Raw genomic sequence first — 22169 nt, 5'->3', positions numbered from 1 at the left:
GTTATCCAAGGCCGGATCGTCTCTTAGCACTTTGGTTGGTATAAATGGGTGCTCATGCGGGTCGTAACTCACGAAGAGTTCAGTGAGCGCTGGCGGAGTCGTGGTTATGCATCAGGCTGCTAACTGCAAGGCCGGCAGTTGAAAACCACCAAACAGTCGTCTGGAGAAAGATGAGGCTTTCTGCTCCCGGGAGGGGGTTCAGTCTGGGAAACCCACGGGGGCAGTGAGAATCTCCCCGTCCTTTAGGGTAGCCAGCAGTCGGCACCGACTCCACGGCAGTGAGTCGTTTATTTATGTTCTCTTTCTAGCCTCTGTCTCCTTATCATCTTGTTTTAAATAAGGACACACGTCTCCATCTATGCAAATGCAATCTCTTTAAAGGAACGTGTCATCAGCTGAGAACAACCACCACAAAAGTTACCCAGAATCCTAAAGCAACTATTGCTATCCTACCACTGGGTAGATCCACAAGTTGGCATTTTTCCTAGCCTGACTGTTAAGAAACACAGGATTTCGTAGCCAGCTACTTTTCCAGCAGTAGAAATGATGTCTTCTACTTGAGCAGACTTTGAGTAGTCCACCTTCAACTGTGTGCAAATGGTAAGTTAATGGAGGTTCCTTGGAAGGCAGAGGAGAGGCGTACTATGATAGCACCCGGGCGTTAGCTGTTGTTTATTAGCACGTTGTGTTCTTTCGAGGCTAGAAAGATACCGGTCGCATAGGAAGATGCTGCGCTGTCAGCCATCGCTTAAAAAGAGTCCTCTTCCAGGGCAGAAAAGCAGAGTCTCCTCCACTTGAGACTCTGTCAGTTCTCGAGCTGCGGGGATGGGGGGAGATGTTAAAAAGCAGAGGCTGAGTTATTTCGGCCGTGTCAGCATTCTTTTCCTGTGCAGCTCTGTGGGTGGTGATTCATGATGTTTGTTATGCTACAACCGTAGGGCGAAGCAGAAAGAGACCACGATAGCAAGAAAGTCAAAGTGGAGAAAGACAGCAAGACCCCATCCTCATCTTCATCTTCATCCTCCCACAAAGAATCTACTAAAACTAAGTGAGTGTGCCGCTTCCCACGGTGGGCGTTTCCCTCCTGTGGATTGGCGCCTTGTTCTTGTTTTCCCTACAGCAGTGCATTCCCAAAAGGCACATTGAACAGCGAGGGTGCTGTTACTGCCCCTACTGTGCCCATAAGGAACCGGGTCAGAAAGCTATCCAGTGGCTTGCCCAAGGTCACGGAAATCTTCCTGGGTGGAGTCGCCTTTGGCTTCCTCTGCCTGCCTTCCGTGCTTTTTCTCTGGGCACCGAGTGACAATCTGTGAGAGGAAAGGGGCTGGCAAGTGAGACATGAGGTTAACCGTTGCCTGTGGCTCTGCCGAGCTGTTTAAGAAATTGCTCCACAGAAGCAAGTGCATATTGTGTCCTCGCAGGTGCTGACACAGCTTGAGAGAGAGGAGTCAGAAGCGGAAGTGGCCGCTAGGTTTGCCAGCTTCCAGGAAAGGGCTCCTGCTGAGGGTGCAGCTGGTTGGTGGAAGACCTCTCAGGACCCTTAGGACCACTGTCCAGCACTGCAGCCTTAGAGAAAAAGCACAGGATTATAATCCCGTGTACGTCTGAGAGCTGGGGCGTCAATCCAAAAGTCCCTGAAATTTAGCCGCCGCCACCGCCTTTGTCCGGCTCCGTGATGTCTCGCCCTGTTCTACCAGTAGGCTCTCTCTATAACTGAGTCGGGTGGCGGGTGTCCCTCCTCAACTTTGATCTGTGTGATGTTTCACTCCAGGCCATCCAGACCCTCCTCTGAATCCTCCAAGAAGGAAATGCCCCCGCCACCCCCGGTGTCGTCCTCGTCCACCCAGAAGCCAGCCAAGGCTGCACACAAGAGGCCAAGGCGGGAAGCAGATGCCTGTGGCCAGGACCCTCCCCAAAGTGCCAGTAATACCAAGAGCAGCCATAAAGACTCTTCCACTCCCAAGCACAGAAAAGTAGAGGGGAAGCGGTCTGGAAGCTCTACTGAACACAAAGTAAGTGACGGCAGCGGGAGCGAGTCACATGGAGCTCATAGCTCGGTGATGGTTTCAGGTTCCCACATCGGATAATAGGTTCCCAATGGTGGCATGTCAGAGCTCATCACTTTCGATAAGGCAGTAATGAGCTGCTTTGATTGAAAATTCCACCGGTTTGAGCAAGAAGAGCAGAGTTAATATTATATGCAATATTAGATGTGTTTATTCCTAAAGGACCCATGGCTTAAGAACAGGTTTCAGTTCTAATTTTGGCTGCTCTGTTTAGTTTGGGGTTTGAAAATGCAATCTCAACATTTGTTATTGGTACGATAGGAAAAATTATCTACATTCTCAAACGCAAATGCGAGCTCGTCCTGCTGGTTAGCGTGTGCACACACATGTGCGGAGGCCGAGAGAACGTACCACATTTGACTTTGTTGACAACTGGTTCTCTCAGACCTTCTCTCATCTGTGTCCTTTCGAGTCCCCAGTACAATAAGAACCTACGGCTTCCGCTTCGGTTGCATCTGAAGCTGGAAAGGTGGTTGGTAAAGCTAAAACGAGGTGATGTTTGAGCGCCTCTTTTTCTGTTTTGCTTTTTCTCTTTGAATGGTTATTTCGTAGTAATAAGAGGGATGCTGTCTCTGGCACTGTGCTCTGCAGTGCGGCTGTGTGAACCATACAGTGTTTTTGTTCCGTGTTAGGGATCTGTGGGAGAGACTGCAAATCCTTTTCCAGTGCCTTCACTGCCAAATGGTCACTCTAAGCCAGGAAAGCCTCAAGCCAAGCTTGACACGTAAGTCGGTGGCCGTTTCTGTCTTCCGTCTGCCACCTTCTCCCTGCCTCCCCTCTCCCTCCTCTCACCCCCTTTCTTTCCTTTCTTTCTGCCTCTTATTCTTAAGTCGTCCTGCCCCCCACGCCCCGCCTAGTAATTCTACATTCATATATGATGTACCTCTGATTTTCCTTCTTTCTTTTCAGACACCAAGCGGATTTTCACATGAAGGAGGCCAAAAAGTTGAAGCACAAAGCAGAGTTAATGGTCAGTCTCAGCTCTAGCTGTCCGGTGGGGTACTGCATCGAATCCTGTGCTTGCTCAATACAGGCTCTGCCAGCAGGGGGCGGGAGTGCCCGGGACCTAATCTTGACCATGGCATGTTGTTGTCAGATACCGTCAACTCCATTGCAACCCATCATGACCCTGAGGACAACAGACAGAACAAAACCCTGCCCCGTCCTACACCCTCCTCACAATTGTCCCCACACCCGAGCCCAGTGGTGCAGCCACTGTTGGTCATTCCGTCTTGTCGTGGACAATAGGCAACTTAATGGAGTGAAAGGAGTGAAGAGTTTCCTAAGTGGAGTTACTCTCTTCAACTCCCTGCAATGCCGTCTAATCTTGGGCACGTCCACAGGTGTTAGATCAAAACGCGTGCCGCTTGAGCTCGTTGGCAGTGTTTTAGGACGCGTGCGTGAGTGCCTCTGCTCCGGCGCCAGGTCTGTGGAGATGCACAAGGAGTCCTGCTAAGCTGGGCTGTCGGCTTATGTTCACCCTGCAAAGATTTCACAAAGTCAGGAAGCCTGTTTGCATTCCCAAATTATCTTGACGCCCCCGACAACCTGACCTGACACAGTAGATGAAGGCCACAAAATACAATTTCAACACGAAGATGGTGAACACACTGTTAGTAAACAGGCTCTTTAAAAGAGCAGAACTCCATTTGCCTGGTGGCTGTGGGCTTTCTGGAGGGTGGCGGGTGGAGAATGTATTTACTGTCTACCTAACTAGATAAGCTGTCTGTCCCCGCTGTAGCATAAACTAGCTAATGTTTTGTCGTGTTTAGATATCTCAGATCCTTGGGCTCTAGTCGCTTAAGCATATTCCCCTGAAAGTATGCAGAGCTCCCTGGAAAGCCACACTGCCTTTGGGGGCCTAGGAAGGAACACAGCTCTCCTTTATTGGCGCAGGCCTGACCACAGCCGCCAGGAGCCACGCTGACACCGCCACTGCGGCCGTGGACTCCCACCTAACCAGTGTGAGGATGGCGCAAGACTGAGCAGTGTTTCATTCCGTTGTCACTATGAGTCGGAACTGACTCAACAGAACCAAACCACATGCGCCAGAGGCCACAGAGCCAGCAGGAAGCGTCCTGGCCTCGGGCTCTGCAGGCCTTGCCAGCATACTTGCATCTAATCTCAAGCTAAGGGGCTCAGGGGTGGGGGGGGGTCCATCATCAGATCCCCCTTCAAGGAGGCAACGGGCGTGTTGAGGTCTCGCCAGGCTGGATGCTGTCAGGGAGTCAAAACCCACAAATCCTTAGAGACCTATCCCTGAAGCTACCGTGGACCGGCGTGGCCTGCGGCAGGTACAGCCAGAAGCTTCCGACCGCTTTCCTCCAGCGTGCCAAAGCTGGCGCTTACACTGTGTGCGAGTCTTCCGTTTGGGAGAAGGGTTAACACTGAATATCTTGTCAGCCAGCTGTATGAAATTTGACATTGGCTTGCACTCCGCACTACCTTCTCTTATTGTTCATATAATTAACAGTGATACTCCAGGGGCATGCGTGTGTGTTGGGGGTGGGGTTTGTTCCTTCTCCTCCTCCCTCCCCCCAGTGCCCAAGATAGTTGTGGTGAATGCTAGTTCATGGACGGCCCCACTCTGACCATGACATTCCCCATAACGTTCTGTCTCGAGCTGGCAGGGGCTGAGCAATGCGGCTTTGGCTCCCCAGATAGTAAGTTCACAGATGATTATAGATAAGCGTCCATAGTATATTCTATACTTCTCCGTATTATACTTTTGACTGGATTGGGAAGGAAGAGCCCAGCAGCTGTCTCACAGAAAGGTGTGGTGCTCATGATTAGCTGTACAGATACCAAGAAGAAGCAGAAGTGGACACACCAGTCAACTACAGTTCTTTTGTCCCCTCCCTCAGCCCAATTTGAATGTGGGAAATTCTGTAAAAGAGATGGTGGTCACTAAATAAAGCATTTGATTCCCACCAGTGAAGCAAACCAGCCTGGCCAGGCAGTGCTAGCTAATTAATTGGAGGCACGCTAATATGATTAAAAAGCATTTTCAAAAATGATTACCTAGTTTATTAAGTTCTCACTGCTATTGAGTTGACGCCGATGCATAGCTCCGTCATGCTCCCTCGGAGTGGCTGGTGGTCTTGAACTGTGGGCCTTGTACTTAGTCATCCAAGGAGTAGCTGCAATGCCACCAGAGCTCCTTGCTGAATGCACACAGCCCCGTACTTGCTCCACTACTGGCAAAAGACAAGAGTGCTAAGCAGTCATATACTGCAAGCTCATTGGGGGCGGGGAGGAGAGAGCGGAATTGCTCCTGCTCCTGTTTCTGGGCGGATAACCCAGCACTGCTGTAGGGCTCAGGAGCGCTGACTACATCATTGAAAAAACCCAAGCCTGCGGCCATTGAGTTGACTCTGACCCGGAGCAGCCCTGTGGGATGGAGTAGAACTGTCTTTTGGGGTTTCCCAAGGACGTCAGTCTTCATGGAAGGAGGCTTACATCTAATTCTTGTGGACCGAATGCTGGGTTCAAACCGCCTACCTTATGGTCAGCAGCCAAGACCTTACCGGTAGTGTTACCAGGGCACCTTAGATGGATTGGGAAGCACCCCTGAAAGTGTTTTTCTGATGCCACTTGCATCTTTACTATTTCCATTCCATTCTCTTTTTTCTTGGCCGTCACCAAATGAGAGCATTAGCCAAAACATTCAGAGAATCGCAAATGTTCCACTTCCGCTCTTGCTCTTAAAGTGTGTGGCACCAGTGCCAGGCAGAGAAGAAAGTAGTGCCACTCACCACCACCTTTTCAGGTTTCCCAGGTTGTGTACCACTTGGAAACACAGGTAGAAATGGTGTGTTGAGGTCTGGGGGACCGCTGACACCTGATCTCTCTCAGGTTTCAACATGCCCTCCAAGTGAGACTCTGAAGTCTTACTCCTATTGACCAAGGTCTAGCCTGGTACACTTAGTTCAAACACCAAGAGATTAAGTAGTCCATTACATCATAGGCTCCCAGACTTATTGGGCTTGCCACTCACTTTCCAGGAATTAAAAAAAAATTAAAAAATGAGTGCTTTCTCCCACCAGCAATTAAAAACTTTCATGCCCACAATCTGGCATAAGGTATAAAGCCAAAGCTAAACTCCCTGCCAACCAAGTTGATCCCAACTCAGCAACCCTTATAGAATAAGATAGAGCTGCCCCTGCGGATTGCCAAGATTTTTAACTCTTCTCCCATGGAGCAACTTGTGGTTTTGAACTGCAGACCTTGAGGCCAGCAGCCCAACATGTAACCAACTCACTAGGGCACCATAATGTATAGGGATCTACTTTTGCAGTCCTGTGAGTCATCCCAGCCCCGCCCCCCACCACCACCCCCTGCCGGGGATGGTTTCTCCCACTTAGGCATGCTCACTTAGGGAAACACTGCACCAGACTCTTAAAAAGTGTGTAAGGTGATTGCTTGCTAAACATACCCAAGGTGATCATAAACCATCATAAACATCGCTACAGAAAATTAGCTAAATTTCAGTACACACCAAGAGATGGTGTCTGTAGTGCCTTCTATGTGTGGAATAATCTACATCTCGGAGAAGGCATCTAATGAGCAACGGCACACGATGGCAAGGGGAATGCTGTCCTTTCTGCCTTGCACTGAAGTGGTACTTTGCTGGTGTTTCAAGAGAAACGTCCTAACGTGGAATTGTTTAATTTTTCCTACTGACTCTGTAAGCCAGAGGTGACTGGCTTTGGTTACCATCTTGAATCCGTTTAGTCTCGAGCTTGCACGCCAGCCCTAATTAAGCTAAGTCAGTAGAGCAGCGGTTCTCAACCTGTGATCGCAACTCCTTTGGAGGTTGAATGACTCTTTCACAGGGGTCGCCCCATTCATAACAGTAGCAAAATGACAGTGATGAAGTAGCAACGAAAATAATTTTATGTTTGAGGGGAGGGTCACCACAACATGAAGAACTGTATGAAAGGGTCGCGGCATTAGGAGGGTTGAGAACCACTGCAGTAGAGGAAGCTGACAGTAAAGAATGTGCATGAGAAACCCAATAGTCGCATACTTTGGGCCTAACAGTGACCCTGTTCTTCTACAGACGGACAAGGTTGGAAAAGCATTCAAGTACTTGGAAGCCGTCTTCGCCTTCATTGAGTGTGGGATTGCCATGGAATCTGAAAGCCCAGCGTCAAAGTCGGCCTACTCCGTGTACTCCGACGCGATGGAGCTCATCGAGTGAGTGGCAGGGCAGTTGGCTGATCCTCTTGCGGCCTTCCTTTCCTTATACCTTTATTGCCGCGTCTACGGGCATCTAGGTATGAAAACCACTCAATGGATGAGACAAACAAAAAAACAAGTCACTGCCATCGAGTGATGCCGACTCATAGCAACCCTGTAGGACCAAGGTAGTACTCCCGTGGGAGTTTCCGAGACAGTGACTCTGTTCAGGGGGAGGGAGGCCCTTCTCTCTCCTGTGCATCCGCTGATGGGTTTGAACTGTGGATCTTGCAGTTAGCAGCCCACCGAGCAACCACTACTTCTATTGAGGGTTCCTCAGAGGCAAGAGGGAGTCTTAAAGTCCTAAACTAAAACTGTATTCTAGATGAAGAGCTAGGACAGAAGTGGTGACCCAGCAACATCATTTGGTACGACTTTTGCTGAGTAAAATGCAGGACCTTACAGGGAGAGCCTGCTGTTTCCTGGTTTATCAGTATAGGATGCTCTCTTGTCCCCGTGTAAGCCCTGGTCTTTGTTTATTATCTGCATTTTAATAGGGGTCCCAGTGAGGACGTAGCCCTGTTTGATTTCAAGCAGGTGAGAGGCCAGAGAGAGACTCTCCTAGGCTTGTGAGTGGCCCGGATCTCAAGCCTCAATTTCCTACAGAGTGTTTATGTCTGCACACTTTCAGGAAACATCAGTACGAAACTACACAAATGTACAGTAAGATTTGTTTCTCTCTGGGGTCTTTAACTGCCTTGATTTAACCTGGTATACTTTTACGTTTTCCTGTAGCGTCATACTGTCATTAAAATCCTTCTCGGATGCCACCACGCCAACACAAGAGAGAATACTTGCTGCCTTATGGTGTGTACTTTTCCCTTTGTCTAAATAATATTACTAAATTGGTGTTTGTGTCTTTTGATGGGACCAAAAGATCTTGAATGGTAATGATTCTGCTAGCGTGGACATTCTGATTGATGGAACGGTGAGCCAGTGACCGGAAGGTGGAGGCAGGCTGTGCGGTTAGGAGGGCTCATCCGACTGAAGGCTCCTTTTAGGAAGTGGTGAACTCCCTGCCACGGAGTCGATGTCAACTCACAGTGACCCTTCAGGACTGGGCAGAGCTGCCCATGAGTTTCTGAGAGGGTACTCTTGATGGGAGTAGAAAGCCCTGCTTTCTCCTGTGGAGCGGCTGGTGGCTTTGAACTGCTGACCTTTGGGATGACAACCCAACGCATAACCACTGTGCTACCAGGGCTCCTTTAGGAAGTGATGTCTGTTGCCACCATGTACTGAGGACTCAGTGAATGCTGTAGCCTTGTGGCTTCGGCGAGCTCCTTGAGAATTGGTGCTTTCCTCATCCACGCTGACCTTTGGTGGAGGTGTGAGCAGGATTCCTCCTGAACTCGTCTTCCTTCCTCCTCGCATCTGAGGAAACCCCGTGTGCTCATTAGGCTGTGCGACAAAATTAGGTGGTGTATTTCTGTAGACGTGGTAGGCATGGTCACCAGGGCAATACCCCGTCTCAACATACTTTTCCCCTTTGTCCATAGCATGCGCTGCCAGTCCATTTTGAACATGGCTCTGTTCCGTTGTAAGAAGGACACAGCAGTGAAGTATTCTCGCACTCTGAGCGACCACTTCAGGAGCACCCAGGTACCTTCTCCCAGCATCGCAAGGTAACTACACATCTGTTGTCAGCACTAGCGCACGCACACGCCATCCTTGATCTCCCTCTGGCTTTCAGCAGCTGCGTGACTTCACACTGCTTTGTGTCTTTCTGCCAAGAGCTGCGGGGCAAGGGCCAGCCCCCACAACTAATCACAGGTTCACTAAGTGCAATTGTACAGTTTATATATATATGCGTGTGTGTGTATACATATATGTATATATACATATAGTCATAGCATGAGAGATAGATAGAGAGATTGAAATAATGGAGTCAGACACATTTCATGGTAGCCATGCTTGCCTTCTGGATGGCCATGATCTTACCGGCCAGGTCTGCGCACAGCGTGGGCCAAGGCAAGGTGGTGCAGAGACCCGGCAGCCAGCTGGAGACCCTGTTTACTGCTTACCAAGGGTTATCACTACTTAGGGGGCCTGATTACAGGTAACCACACGTCACAGGAAGGAACAGTACAATAGGCACACACATCATAGGAAGGGGATGTAAGACGGACAAGCGTGACGGGAAGGGGATGAGCTAGGGACGTACACATGATAGGAAGGGGAGGGACTAGGGGTATACATGTGACAAGAAGGGCAGACCCTAGATTCATGATGGCGGCCTAACCTTGGTCACCCTTGGGCGGGCTTGACCTCTGGGGTCTACTATAAGGAAACAGTCAACTACTATCCTTATCAGAAGGGAGTGGGTCCTACTTGTTGTGGGATAAACAGTGGTGACTGCTTGCTCTGGATACTGATAACCCTTAATGAGAATAACCCCTGACCTACTTCTGTGGACCTCCAAGTGTCTAGTCATTTGCCACATGTAGCAAGCATACATTGGGGGAGGCAGCTTGGGAGCAATCTCTGTTTCCCCCAGCGAACGCGGTACTGCCAGTTGGAGGAGTCATGGGTAGCGCGGAGGCAGTCCCTTGCTTGCTGCCATCGAGTCACCACCGTCTCACAGTGACCCTGTAGGACAGGCAGAACCACCCTATGGGCTTCCGACGTGGTAAAGCTTTACAGAAGTAGAAAGCCCTGTGAGCCGCTGGTGGTTTCGAACCCCCGGCCTTGCAGATACAACCCAATGTATGTCACCCACCATTCCAGGGCTCCTTTATTTGCTTACTAGATAACATTAAAAAAAAAAAACCAACAACCCGATAATTGCAAAGACTAGGGAGTCAGACTTTTATAGCTTTAAAAATATTTAGACAAGGCTAAGAACAAAAAGCAATGAGAGGCAAAGCCAAAGCAGAACCAGGGCCAAGTCTTCCCACCCTCCACAGTGAAATGTCTGCTGGGTGTCTTGATAAACAGGAGTTCCAGAGCCATGTGCCCTGGACACTGTACACAACAAGGCAGCCTCTCCGTGAGGCTGAGCACGGAGCGATCAGCTCTAGCACTCGTGTTTTCCCACATTGTGACCTGGAAGGTTGACACCCGCTGTTAAAAGGTGCATCACGGAGCCCTTCCTTGGGGGCGGGAGTTAGGACGAGGCAGCATGCTCTTCCCTCCAGTCCGTGCCTCGTCACTGCCATCCTTTTTTTTTAAGTAGTTTGGTCCCACTCCTTGAATAGCTTCCAGTTGTGATAGGTTTTGCTATTTTGAGACTGTCACTTAGAAGGCTGCCCCATGTCCAGCACATCCAGAAGATGAGGCTCCCAGATGGCCTTTCTGAAAATTGGTGAAAACCAACCCCTCCCTGCATCCGTTTTGCCCAGCTGCTGTAGATCAGGCATCGCCTTGGTGCAGAGTCTTGTTCTAGGTACTCGGGAGATGACAGTACACAAAGGGGACCGGCATCTCCACTCTCACAGCGCTTCCACTCAGCTCCTGAGAAATAGACCTTTTGTTGGGTGCATGTAGGGCCCAAGAGGCCCAACAGGGTGGTGGACCACCGTATGAGGTCACTTCCACTGGACTGCTGCTCCGCCTCATCTGCACTGGCTTCCTCGTAGGGAAGGGGTGCCCCTTACCTGTCCTCATTTGGCTCACGGTGAGGCACCGGTAATTCTGAGTGGACAGCCAGCGGCAGAGTAAAGATGAGTCTACCCGCAGTCTCCTTGTCACCATCAGGCCTTGATGCGCCTGCTCACAAGAGCTGCTCCACAAATGCTGGGGCTGCAGGGCTGGCTGAGAATTGGTCTCTGCCCTCATGGTGCTCAGGATCTAGAAAAGAGCACCGACAGAAAGTCCTAGTAGGAGATGATAATGCGGCGAGCCATGCACGTGTAGCTGGTTATAGCACGGATGCTGACAGGGATCCATGCACGCGCACCTGGTTATAGCACGGACTCTGATAGGGAGCCATGCACGCGCAGCTGGTTATAGCACGGACGCTGATAGGGATCCATGCACGTGCAGCTGGTTATAGCACAGACGCTGATAGGGAGCCATGCACGTGCAGCTGGTTATTGCACGGACGCTGATAGGGAGCCCCATGCACGTGCAGCTGGTTATAGCACGGATGCTGATAGGGATCCATGCATGCGCAGCTGGTTATAGCACGGACGCTGATATGGATCCATGCACGTGCAGCTGGTTATAGCACTGACGCTGATAGGGAGCCATGCACGCGCAGCTGGTTATAGCACAGATGCTGATAGGGAGCCATGCACGTGCAGCTGGTTATAGCACGGACGCTGATAGGGATCCATGCACGCGCAGCTGGTTATAGCACGGACGCTGATAGGGATCCATGCACGCGCAGCTGGTTATAGCACGGACGCTGATATGGATCCATGCACGTGCAGCTGGTTATAGCACAGACGCTGATAGGGAGCCATGCACGCGCAGCTGGTTATAGCACAGATGCTGATAGGGAGCCATGCACGTGCAGCTGGTTATAGCACGGACGCTGATAGGGATCCATGCACGCGCAGCTGGCTATAGCACGGACGCTGATAGGGATCCATGCACGCGCAGCTGGTTATAGCACGGACGCTGATAGGGATCCATGCACGCGCAGCTGGTTATAGCACGGACGCTGATAGGGATCCATGCACGTGCAGCTGGTTATAGCACAGACGCTGATAGGGAGCCATGCACGTGCAGCTGGTTATTGCACGGACGCTGATAGGGAGCCCCATGCACGTGCAGCTGGTTATAGCACGGACGCTGATAGGGATCCATGCATGCGCAGCTGGTTATAGCACGGACGCTGATATGGATCCATGCACGTGCAGCTGGTTATAGCACGGACGCTGATAGGGAGCCATGCACGCGCAGCTGGTTATAGCACAGATGCTGATAGGGAGCCATGCACGTGCAGCTGGTTATAGCACGGACGCTGATAGGGATCCATGCACGCGCAGCTGGTTATAGCACGGACGCTGATAGGGATCCATGCACGTGCAGCTGGCTATAGCACGGACGCTGATAGGGAGCCCCATGCACGCGCAGCTGGTTATAGCACAGACGCTGATAGGGAGCCCCATGCACGTGCAGCTGGTTATAGCACGGACGCTGATAGGGAGCCCCATGCACGTGCAGCTGGTTATAGCACGGACGCTGATAGGGATCCATGCACGCGCAGCTGGTTATAGCACGGACGCTGATATGGATCCATGCACGTGCAGCTGGTTATAGCACAGACGCTGATAGGGAGCCATGCACGCGCAGCTGGTTATAGCACAGATGCTGATAGGGAGCCATGCACGTGCAGCTGGTTATAGCACGGACGCTGATAGGGATCCATGCACGCGCAGCTGTCTATAGCACGGACGCTGATAGGGATCCATGCACGCGCAGCTGGCTATAGCACGGACGCTGATAGGGAGCCCCATGCACGCGCAGCTGGTTATAGCACAGACGCTGATAGGGAGCCCCATGCACGTGTAGCTGGTTATAGCACGGACGCTGATAGGGAGCCCCATGCACGTGCAGCTGGTTATAGCACGGACGCTGATATGGATCCATGCACGTGCAGCTGGTTATAGCACGGACGCTGATAGGGAGCCATGCACGCGCAGCTGGTTATAGCACAGATGCTGATAGGGAGCCATGCACGTGCAGCTGGTTATAGCACGGACGCTGATAGGGATCCATGCACGTGCAGCTGGCTATAGCACAGACGCTGATAGGGATCCATGCACGCGCAGCTGGTTATAGCACGGACGCTGATAGGGATCCATGCACGTGCAGCTGGCTATAGCACGGACGCTGATAGGGAGCCCCATGCACGCGCAGCTGGTTATAGCACAGACGCTGATAGGGAGTCAGGCACGTGCAGCTGGTTATAGCACGGACGCTGATAGGGAGCCCCATGCACGTGCAGCTGGTTATAGCACAGTCGCTGACAGGGATCCCGAGTGTGTAGGAGAGAGCCAGGTAGGCAGTAGATGTTCCGTGAATGTCGATGAACATATAGAAATACTAACATAACTTTATGTGAGCCCGTGTATGTATGTACATATCATAGCTGTGTTTGTGTGTGCATATCATAGCTGTGTATGTGCATATCATAGCTGTGTTTGTATGTGCATGTCATAGTTGTGTTTATATGTGCACATCATAGCTGTGTTTATATGTGCATATCATAGCTGTGTTTGTATGCATATCATAGCTGTGTTTGTGCATATCATAGCTGTGTATGTATGTGCATATCATAGTTGTATTTATATGTGCACATCATAGCTGTGTTTATATGTGCATATCATAGTTGTGTATGTATGTGCATATCATAGCTGTGTTTGTATGTGCATATCATAGTTGTGTTTGTATGTGCATATCATAGTTGTGTATGTATGTGCATATCATAGCTGTGTTTGTATGTGCATATCATAGCTCTGTTTGTATGTGCATATCATAGTTGTGTTTGTATGTGCATATCATAGTTGTGTATGTATGTGCATATCATAGCTGTGTTTGTATGTGCACATCAAAGTTGTGTATGTATGTGCATATCATAGTTGTGTTTATATGTGCATATCGTAGTTGTGTTTGTATGTGCATATTGTAGTTGTGTTTACATGTGCACATCATAGCTGTGTTTACATGTGCATATCATAGCTGTGTTTGTATGTGCATATCATAGTTGTGTTTGTATGTGCATATCATAGTTGTGTATGTATGTGCATATCATAGCTGTGTTTGTATGTGCACATTGTAGCTGTGTTTGTATGTGCATATCGTAGTTGTGTTTCTATGTGCATATCATAGCTGTGTTTGTATGTGCATATCATAGCTGTGTATGTATGTGCATATCATAGCTGTGTTTGTATGTGCATATCGTAGTTGTGTTTATGTGTGCATATCGTAGCTGTGTTTATATGTGCATCATTCAAAAAGTTCTTGGGAAACATCCACCATTTTATTTTCCTGACAACTTTTAAAGGCCCCCTGGGGGAGACGAGAGCCATTTTTGCAGGGGGATTAGAGCCATGCGCGAAGAGGGGAAGACTATGTAGAAGAAATAGAAGGCTCCACTAGCAGGAAAGCAAATGTGCTGTCATCAGTCCAGATCATTTACTCCTAGGAGAGAGGACCGTGGCCGGGCCAGGGGTGACACCTATTAATTTGGGGGTCACTATGGTCATGAGTAGAGAGCCCCGAATGCCTAAGGGGGTTTGTACCAAAGGTGAAAGGGTGGTGCTTGACCTTGTAGGAGCGACTATGGCTGTGACTGAGCTTTATTCCTTGGTCTCACACACACTGAAATTCTGACCTGCTGTCCCAGAGACAAGAAAATCTCTGGCCTGGGAGCCTGGGAGATTAACCAGTCTTCCCTCTCTCTCCATTCCAGAAGCACAGGCACACCATCCCCTCGCTCTCCCATGCCTTCTCCTGCCAGCTCCGGGGGGTCTCAGTCGAGTGCTGGCAATTCAGGGAGCACCGGGATGGCAGCCACCATCAGCACCCCTGTCACCATCCAGAACATGACGTCTTCCTATGTCACCATCACTTCCCATGTCCTCACCGCCTTTGATCTTTGGGAACAGGCCGAGGTCCTTACTAGGAAGAATAAAGGTAAGTGGGCCCATGGGGGTGATTCCGAGGTGTGAGAGTCCACAGGGATAAATACAGGGTTGGCCTCCACATTATGTTGGCCAGAGCAAAGGAAACGTGCAGCCAGTGTGTGTCCTGGCCGGCTTGCCACTCCTCCTTTGAGGTCGATAGCTTCTGAGCTGGATTTCTGTGGCTAGATCTTCACCATACGCAATCAGCAGTGGCTTCAGCATCTTGCCCCTTCACCCATTTCCAGGACCTTTATTTCAGCCCGACCTGAAATGCCAGTAAAACGGCCAGGCAAGCTGAGAGTGCGAGTAGGTGTAACAGAATTGCGATATGGAGTGCCACTCCTCAGAAACGGTGGGGGAGGTAGTTTGTTGTCCGTGTGCACCGGAAGAGGTGATTGGAGCCCGTCGGTGGACTATGGCGCAGCACACGTTCAAGAGCTTTGTTTGGAAGGAGAGGCCGTGGAGAAATGCAGGGGGTTGGAGATGGGAAAGAATGCAGTTGGGGAACTGCTTGGCATCTGTGCTAGCGACTACTAAGTACATGCTTCAGGTGAGCGCCAGCCCAAGGCCAGTGCCTCTTCCCCACTGGCTGTGAAAGTGAAGGTGGCCAGCTGGCTGTAGCCCATTTCCCCGACAGCCCCTTAAACTTCATCATCTTTCTGAGCAATCTCATGAGGCTCTTACAGGTTTGGTTTAATTTTTTCATTTTCTGCCTCAATTGATCCGAACGTGTAGCTCGGAGGTTTTCTGAGTTCTACTTAGCGTGCCAGGCACGATGGGTTCCACTAGAAGACGAGCGGGCTTCCTCACCCTGCCGGCTGAAGGGGACGGGGGTGGGGGGGGAGGTAGGAGGGGGGCGGCTTGGGATATGAGCAAGCAGGTGCAGCCCCTGAGTGTGCTGGTCTTGCCGCGAAAGCTGTACTGCGAGAGGATTGCGGGCACATGGTTTCTGGAACCTTGGCTTCTTGTTTTGCCTTTTTGAGACTTGTGTGCGCATGTGTATTTACTGGGTTGGGTTTGGTTTTCTTTGCAGAGTTCTTTGCTCAGCTCGGCACAAGCGCACGTGCTCTCGCCCTTAACAGCAGCCTTGTGGACCTGGTGCACTATGCAAAACAGGGCTTTCAGCGGCTCAGACAAGTCACCAAAACTCCGTAACGGAGGCCCAGGGTGATTCGAGGCCTTGGGAACTTTTCTTTTGCACACGGAAAGCCTCAAGACCAGCCCATGTGTCTCACCAGGACCCAAGCCCAGAAAGAGAATGACCACAAGACGGCTCAGGCGTCTACTTCAAGTCTCAAGAACAGCGTGCCTGTGGGTGGGACACGGTGGTTCAAGGACGCAGACATGAGGAGACCGCAGAGATGATTCTGCCTCTCCTGCCCCGAGGACAGACGTGCAATGTGGGCCGAATGGTTGTGTGAATGGTCTAGAAGCATTTCCTTATTCTTTTAACCAGCAGGATGAAGGTTGGGAATGAAATATGAGGCGAGGAGAAGCAATTTCAACTCTGAAAGCAAATGAATATCATCTCAGCAGCCATACTAGGCCGTTCCCAGATGTAAATCTTATTTATTTATTTTTTCCTAGGCAACGCTGTGTGATGCAGGAGGTTTGTTTGTTTTCTGAGTTTTAGGAGAACCATCTATTGAATGAATTTTCAGTCATTTGTGACATTGTGAAGAATGTCTCCGCATCCCACGGTCTGCCAGTGAACCATGGCGTTAATAATACCATGTATTGTCATAATTTATAAAACCGAAGGCGTTTCCCTCCGGGGGGGTTGGAGGTTGGGCTGGAGTCTCCATTACTGCACAAGCAGCTGGCCCGAGTGGGAGTCTTCTGAGTCAGCGAGGCAAACGGGGAGCAGGGCACCCCCCCCCACCTCCCTGCGTCAGCCGAAGGGCCTGCTCTCCTCGACATTGACCGCTGACTCTGCTGCCCCGGAGAAGGAGGGTGCCGACCAGGTGTGTCAGTGGAGCCGGCCCCAGGCTCCGCCCTGCTGTTTCGTCCCCTCCTAGTTGCATTTTCACAGAGACAGACACAATCTCGCTCCCCAGCGGCTCCATCTCTCTGCTGTGGATAGCTCTTAGAGCAAACCGGGGCCTTCAGAGCCACGGGCTGTCTCGCAGGGAAAGCAACCGCTTCAGAGGACATGGGAGGGGAGGGGATCTAAGTGGACGTTCTGAAAACTCATCACCACATGCCTTCACTCCCGAGCGATCATTCCCGTCAGCTGAATTTGACCCGGCTGGAAAGAAAACGGCCCTCCTGTGAGCTGTGATGGCCACACTGCACCCTCTAAGCCACATGCATGTGGAGTGGCAGAAACGAGGGAGCACGCTGCCCACAAGCACAGGTGGAAGGCAAGGCCCCCCTGGAAAGGCGCTCGGGAGTGACGTATCTCCACAAGCCAGCCCTTGCTGTTTCTTGCAGAGGAAGTAGAGTTTGCACATGTATTGAGACGGAAGCGGGGCGTCTCCGAACCAGGTTGCTTGGCTTCCCTCCCCACATCCCGCCTGGCCCCGTCCCTGCCTGGGTCCTGCGGTGCACTGGTGCCATGTTCCTGGCAGACGGAGGCAAACTTCTCTCCTGATAACGAACATGCCCGAGGTCCACATGAGGAGCGGCAGCACGTGCTTGGCGGTTGGGTAAATTCGTCAGGGGCGAAGAAGAAAATGGGGGCCATGTTTATTTATCAAAGTGTACAGATAGTTTATGGGAAGCTTCCAGTTCAGTTTTTCATCCAGCCAGTTCTGGTGCCGGGAGCGAGGCCTAGAGCCCCAGAAGTGCACGGTCGGAAGAGCTGACCACAGACAAATGGTCCATGGCCACCAATGGGCCAGTTTCAGGTAGTGATGTGGTAAAGCAAAGCCAAGACTCTTTCTAAATTTCTAAATTACTGGCTTACAAAACTGCCTGTGACCCAATGGACGATGACTGCCTGGTAAACTGTGTGCTTGTGGCTTTGTGTGACCCCTAGGTGTAGGGGCCAACACACACAAGCCAGAATTTAACACAAGGATTTAGCATCTCTGGATCCCTACGCCCTCCACCCGCCTCTGTCCTCTTCTTCCCCATCACTCCCCCACAGCAGGCCGCCTGCCCATCTTGAAGGCTCAGGCTCTCAGTGTCGGCAGATTCTGATGTGTGTGCACAGGGCCGTAGTGGGCGGTCGTGCGTTCTCCTGGCTGTCAGAAGTCTCCCATGACTGAAGGGACGTTTCCAAATAAATTCCTCAGTCAGTTCTAAGAGAAATGATTGCCTTTCCCACCCTTTTTCCCTCAATGGGCACGTCTTAAAAAGAAAATGTCTTCGCCCCTCCAAAAGCCAAACACATCTGCATAGGTCAGTGTGTATGATGCTGATCTTCCAGGGCTCGACTGCAAACGTGTATCGATTGCACCCCAAAACACAATTCTGCCTCACCGCCTTTTGAAAGGTGACTACAGAAGGCAGTCGCTGATGGATCCTTAATGTTCATGAAGTCTCTTTGCTGTTACAGTTGTATATAGAAATCTAAAGGATTGTTTTTTTAAATCATTTGCACTTTTTCACTGCATGCTGAAGTTCCCAAAGGCAAAATTTGTAGCGAGGCAGATAATCGAGAGACCGGACTGTACGATCAAGCCTTTAAAATAGATTAGTTTCTTATTACAACAATAATCATAGACTAATACAGAATTCAAATTTATCTAAGGAGTGAAAATGAGCGTATAAAATCTTGCCTTTGGCACTACAGATTTATGAGTGTGTGTGTGTGTGTGTGTGTGTGTCTAGTAAATGGGAGAACACTTTCACTTTTTAAAATGTTGAGTATTTCTATCCTCTCTGGAGATCATTAAAATGTGAATGATTTGAACTTGGTATTTTAGTCGGACTCAGAGTCCTGCTGAGCAAAGGGAAAACACTTGTACAACACAGTTGACCAAACTACACAGAGGGAAGGAAGCATGTGAAGGGGGCCGCGTGCCCCTGGTGTGGAAGTGAGGAGGGCGCTTGGTGGGGAGGGTGACAGCAGGGTAATCCGATGGTCAGACATTGTGGGTTGACCAGTAGACCGAATGGGAAAAGCATCCGAGTGTTTTCAACGCAAGGACCGTCACAGGCCTGTGCTGACCCACAGCGTGCCTCCCACGTACATTGCAGCGCGCGGACTGCTATATTATTCTGTATCCTTCAGTTCCAGGTCGCAGGATGTTTAGAAGAAACTCTGTCTTAATTGCTATCATACATATTAATGTTAGTAGGGAGTCCTCGTCTACTGATGATTCCTGGTCAGTAATTTGTAGGCGAATAAGAGGAGACCTCTGAGCCCTCCCTCGTCTACAGGAACCTTGTAGGGAGGGAGGGGGTTAGAGAGCATCTATTTATATTTATGTGAACACATGCTCAGAGGAAGAGGCTCACTGAGCAGGATGTATTTATCGGCAGCACCACATGCTGAAATGCAGCCGCATTTCATTTATCGTGGCTCCAAGGGATGGTGCCCGTGGAGCTTGTACCTTTTATTCTGCCTGACTTGTGATCTTTGGGGTCTCTTTGTCCATCTCAAGTGAGGCCTGAAGTCAGGCTCGCAAAATACAGACACACACACATATGTGTATGCATATAGACACATAACGTATGTGCGTATCATTTTAAAAGTTTGTATATAATATACTTAAGAAAATCCTTACTATGCCTCCCACCAGTGATCAACTATTTTCCCAGACACTACGCAAGATCTTTGTCAAGCGCTGCTTTGTAAACTGCGCCAACTGGTCCACCCTCCACCAGCACCACCACCGTTGAGCAGTATTGAACTCTCGTCACCATAGTCCGAGCTTCTCTCAGAAACACGCGTATAGGCTTCCTCATGGGAAGAGCGAGCCGCGGAGTTAGCCAGGATCTGCTGTGGCCGTACCTGCACCCCCATTTGATCACCCTCACCCCAGCATTGCGGGGACTCACCCAGTTTGTGCTTTCTCTTGGTGCCATTTGGAATGAATGGGTATGTGAGCTTTCCCCAGTGCCACTCTCAGCCTGTCATTCTGCTGTGGGGACACGGAGTTGGCAGGCTTCTGTTCTAGGCATGTGCAAGTGGTGTCTGCGGGCGTCAAGCCTCACGTGTGTGGGTGTCGCCAACCCAGCGCAGTTGTGTATTTCTTGGTGACTTGTGAGCACCGGCCGCGTCCTCTAGTCCAGTTCATCATGAGCAGACAGGCACCATCTTTCCGCAAGGGGCTGTGGATTTCACATGGGCGTGGGGCGGGGTGGGGCGGGGGGGGTGCACCATGCTAAATTGGGTCCCAGGGCACATCCTATCTCAATAGGTACGGGGATGGGTCAGGAAGGGCCAGCACAAGTTGTCCCATGTGGCAGGGAGGAAACACCTTGGCATCTGAGCCCGGCCTGGTAGCACAGGGCAGAGCACACCCCGACAGTGAGGCTGGCCGTGCTGCCCCACAGACAGACCAGGCCGAGGCGGCTTTGCATTCGAGTAGCTGTTTCACACAGACAGTATTAACTCTGCCTTCTGTTCTGTCCTCGGCCATGAATTGTTAACAACGCTGCACACCCCTTCAGACATCAACTATACACTGTCGGTGGTGCGTGCGTGCATGTGTGTGTCCCCATTCTTGTTTTAAATTTTTTTCTCTCTCTCTGAATGTGATCATGTTTGGATGATACCTGAGCAGGGTTCCCTACCCCCTTTTTTATTTATTGCCATTATATATTATATATATTATATATATATTTTTTGCTTTCTTATAACTTTAGAGGAAAGTCAAATCTTGGTATTATTAAATTTGTTTAAATGAATAAATGGAATAAAAGTGAATAGAGTGTCCAGTCGATCAGATGAAGATCACTGGCCTATCTTTAAAATACTATGGGTTTTTCTTTTATCACTGCGGAAGAATGTGCCAGCTGTGTTGTGCACACACACCATGACGTTTGTACGTGACGTAGAATGGAGAAGCAGCAACGCTCTCACGGGAAGATGTGCAACACGTGTTAATACGGGGGCTTCCGTGGATTTTTGTCTATGTCAGCAGCCTGGGGCTTTTGTGAATATAACTTAGCTGCCTTGTATAGTCTTTTAAAAGAGACATACTGATCTGTGAGAGAACTATAGAATGTTTGCTTTTTCTTTTTTCTTTATACACATAAATATATTTTTAGAAGAAAACGTTGCAAAAGATCTCTCCAAAGATAATGTGCCACAGATCTTTTGTTCCTTGTTCTGTTATGAGGATTAATTACTGTTAAAAAATGTCATTGACTTGTTCATCTTTAAATTCCTTTTCACAAGAGGATCGAGCTGTAAAAAAAAAAATTAAAATCTAGAGATAACACTGGAGTTGAAAGCCTGCTTTCCTTTGGTCTGACTGGTACGGTTCTTAGCAGTCACAGCCACACGGGAGCTAGGGTGGATGGACCAGACCTGGCCCCCCCCCCCCCGCACAACCCAGTCCCTTGTCACGCCCAAAGACCACCTGGCCTCAGAATCCCGCACCTGCCCTGTGGGTCAGGGAGAAGGGAGAGCAGGGAGAAGCACCGCTTTCTGCCTGGTCTTTCTGCAGGTCCCCTCACACAGGCTGTGTGGCTTCATACCAGGGGGCTTTGCTCTGTGCCCCGCTGCCCCCAGTGCTCCCTCGCAACTACTGGTGGGGCCAGGCGGGAGGTGGGTGGATGAGGACCCCAGGGTGCTTCATTTACATTTTAAGGCCTTTTGTACCAAAATTTTATCTTCCTCACCCTGTTCTGTGTCAAATCTCATGGTTCTGTGAGCAGTTCACGTGTCTGCCCTGGTTGCGGGTGGAGGGTGGGGGGAAACTGTCTTAATCACATGGTGGAAGAGACACTGAGCGGGAAAAACAGGTGACCCCCACCCTTGGTGGCATTAGCTGGGATAGATCCAGGACATGAACCTTTTAGGCCACCGATATTTCCCACCAAATCACTTTTTGCTCCCTCGGTTTCCTATGCGGGGTCTCCGTCATGTGATTTGGGCTCTGTTCAGTAGGCAGGCTTCTGATGACGTCCTGCGTGTCACCCTTGGGTGTCCTTACTGCGCCCGGCTGCGCCTTTCTGGACGCGGCAGGTGCGGCAGCCACCCCAGGCGAGATCCGTCTCAGACTTCCCGAGGAGGAGCACGTGTTCAGGTGTTTGGGGGCCTGGGGTTATTTGAGGATCGACATCTGTTCACTGTTGGCCAGGTTGGGTGCGACAGGGAATTTTCACAGTCCCGGCTATTTTTCATCCACCGTTTCGGCAGGATCTGGACGTTTCACAGCTGCCCCAA

At 50.4% G+C, this 22169-nt stretch overlaps 1 protein-coding gene across 2 annotated transcripts in view; it reads left to right on the top strand.

Moving 5' to 3' along the window:
• Positions 1-21224, top strand: part of AFF1 (ALF transcription elongation factor 1) — a 280369-nt gene extending 259145 nt beyond the window's left edge. For both annotated transcript variants that reach the window (XM_075544047.1, XM_075544046.1), the window contains exons 13-21: positions 939-1048; positions 1772-2012; positions 2699-2790; positions 2976-3036; positions 7129-7265; positions 8043-8114; positions 8804-8929; positions 14668-14891; positions 15915-21224. In XM_075544047.1, the coding sequence (XP_075400162.1) occupies positions 939-1048; positions 1772-2012; positions 2699-2790; positions 2976-3036; positions 7129-7265; positions 8043-8114; positions 8804-8929; positions 14668-14891; positions 15915-16036 (1185 nt within the window). In that variant the 3' untranslated portion in view covers positions 16037-21224. The remainder of the gene's footprint in view (positions 1-938; positions 1049-1771; positions 2013-2698; positions 2791-2975; positions 3037-7128; positions 7266-8042; positions 8115-8803; positions 8930-14667; positions 14892-15914) is intronic.
• The last annotated feature ends 945 nt before the right edge of the window (positions 21225-22169 follow it).

This window comes from Tenrec ecaudatus, chromosome 3 (genome assembly GCF_050624435.1).
Source record: "Tenrec ecaudatus isolate mTenEca1 chromosome 3, mTenEca1.hap1, whole genome shotgun sequence".
In the NCBI taxonomy this organism is placed as follows: domain Eukaryota; kingdom Metazoa; phylum Chordata; class Mammalia; order Afrosoricida; family Tenrecidae; genus Tenrec; species Tenrec ecaudatus.
Note: the sequence above shows the minus strand (reverse complement) of the source record. Positions and strands in the feature narration are given on the sequence as shown.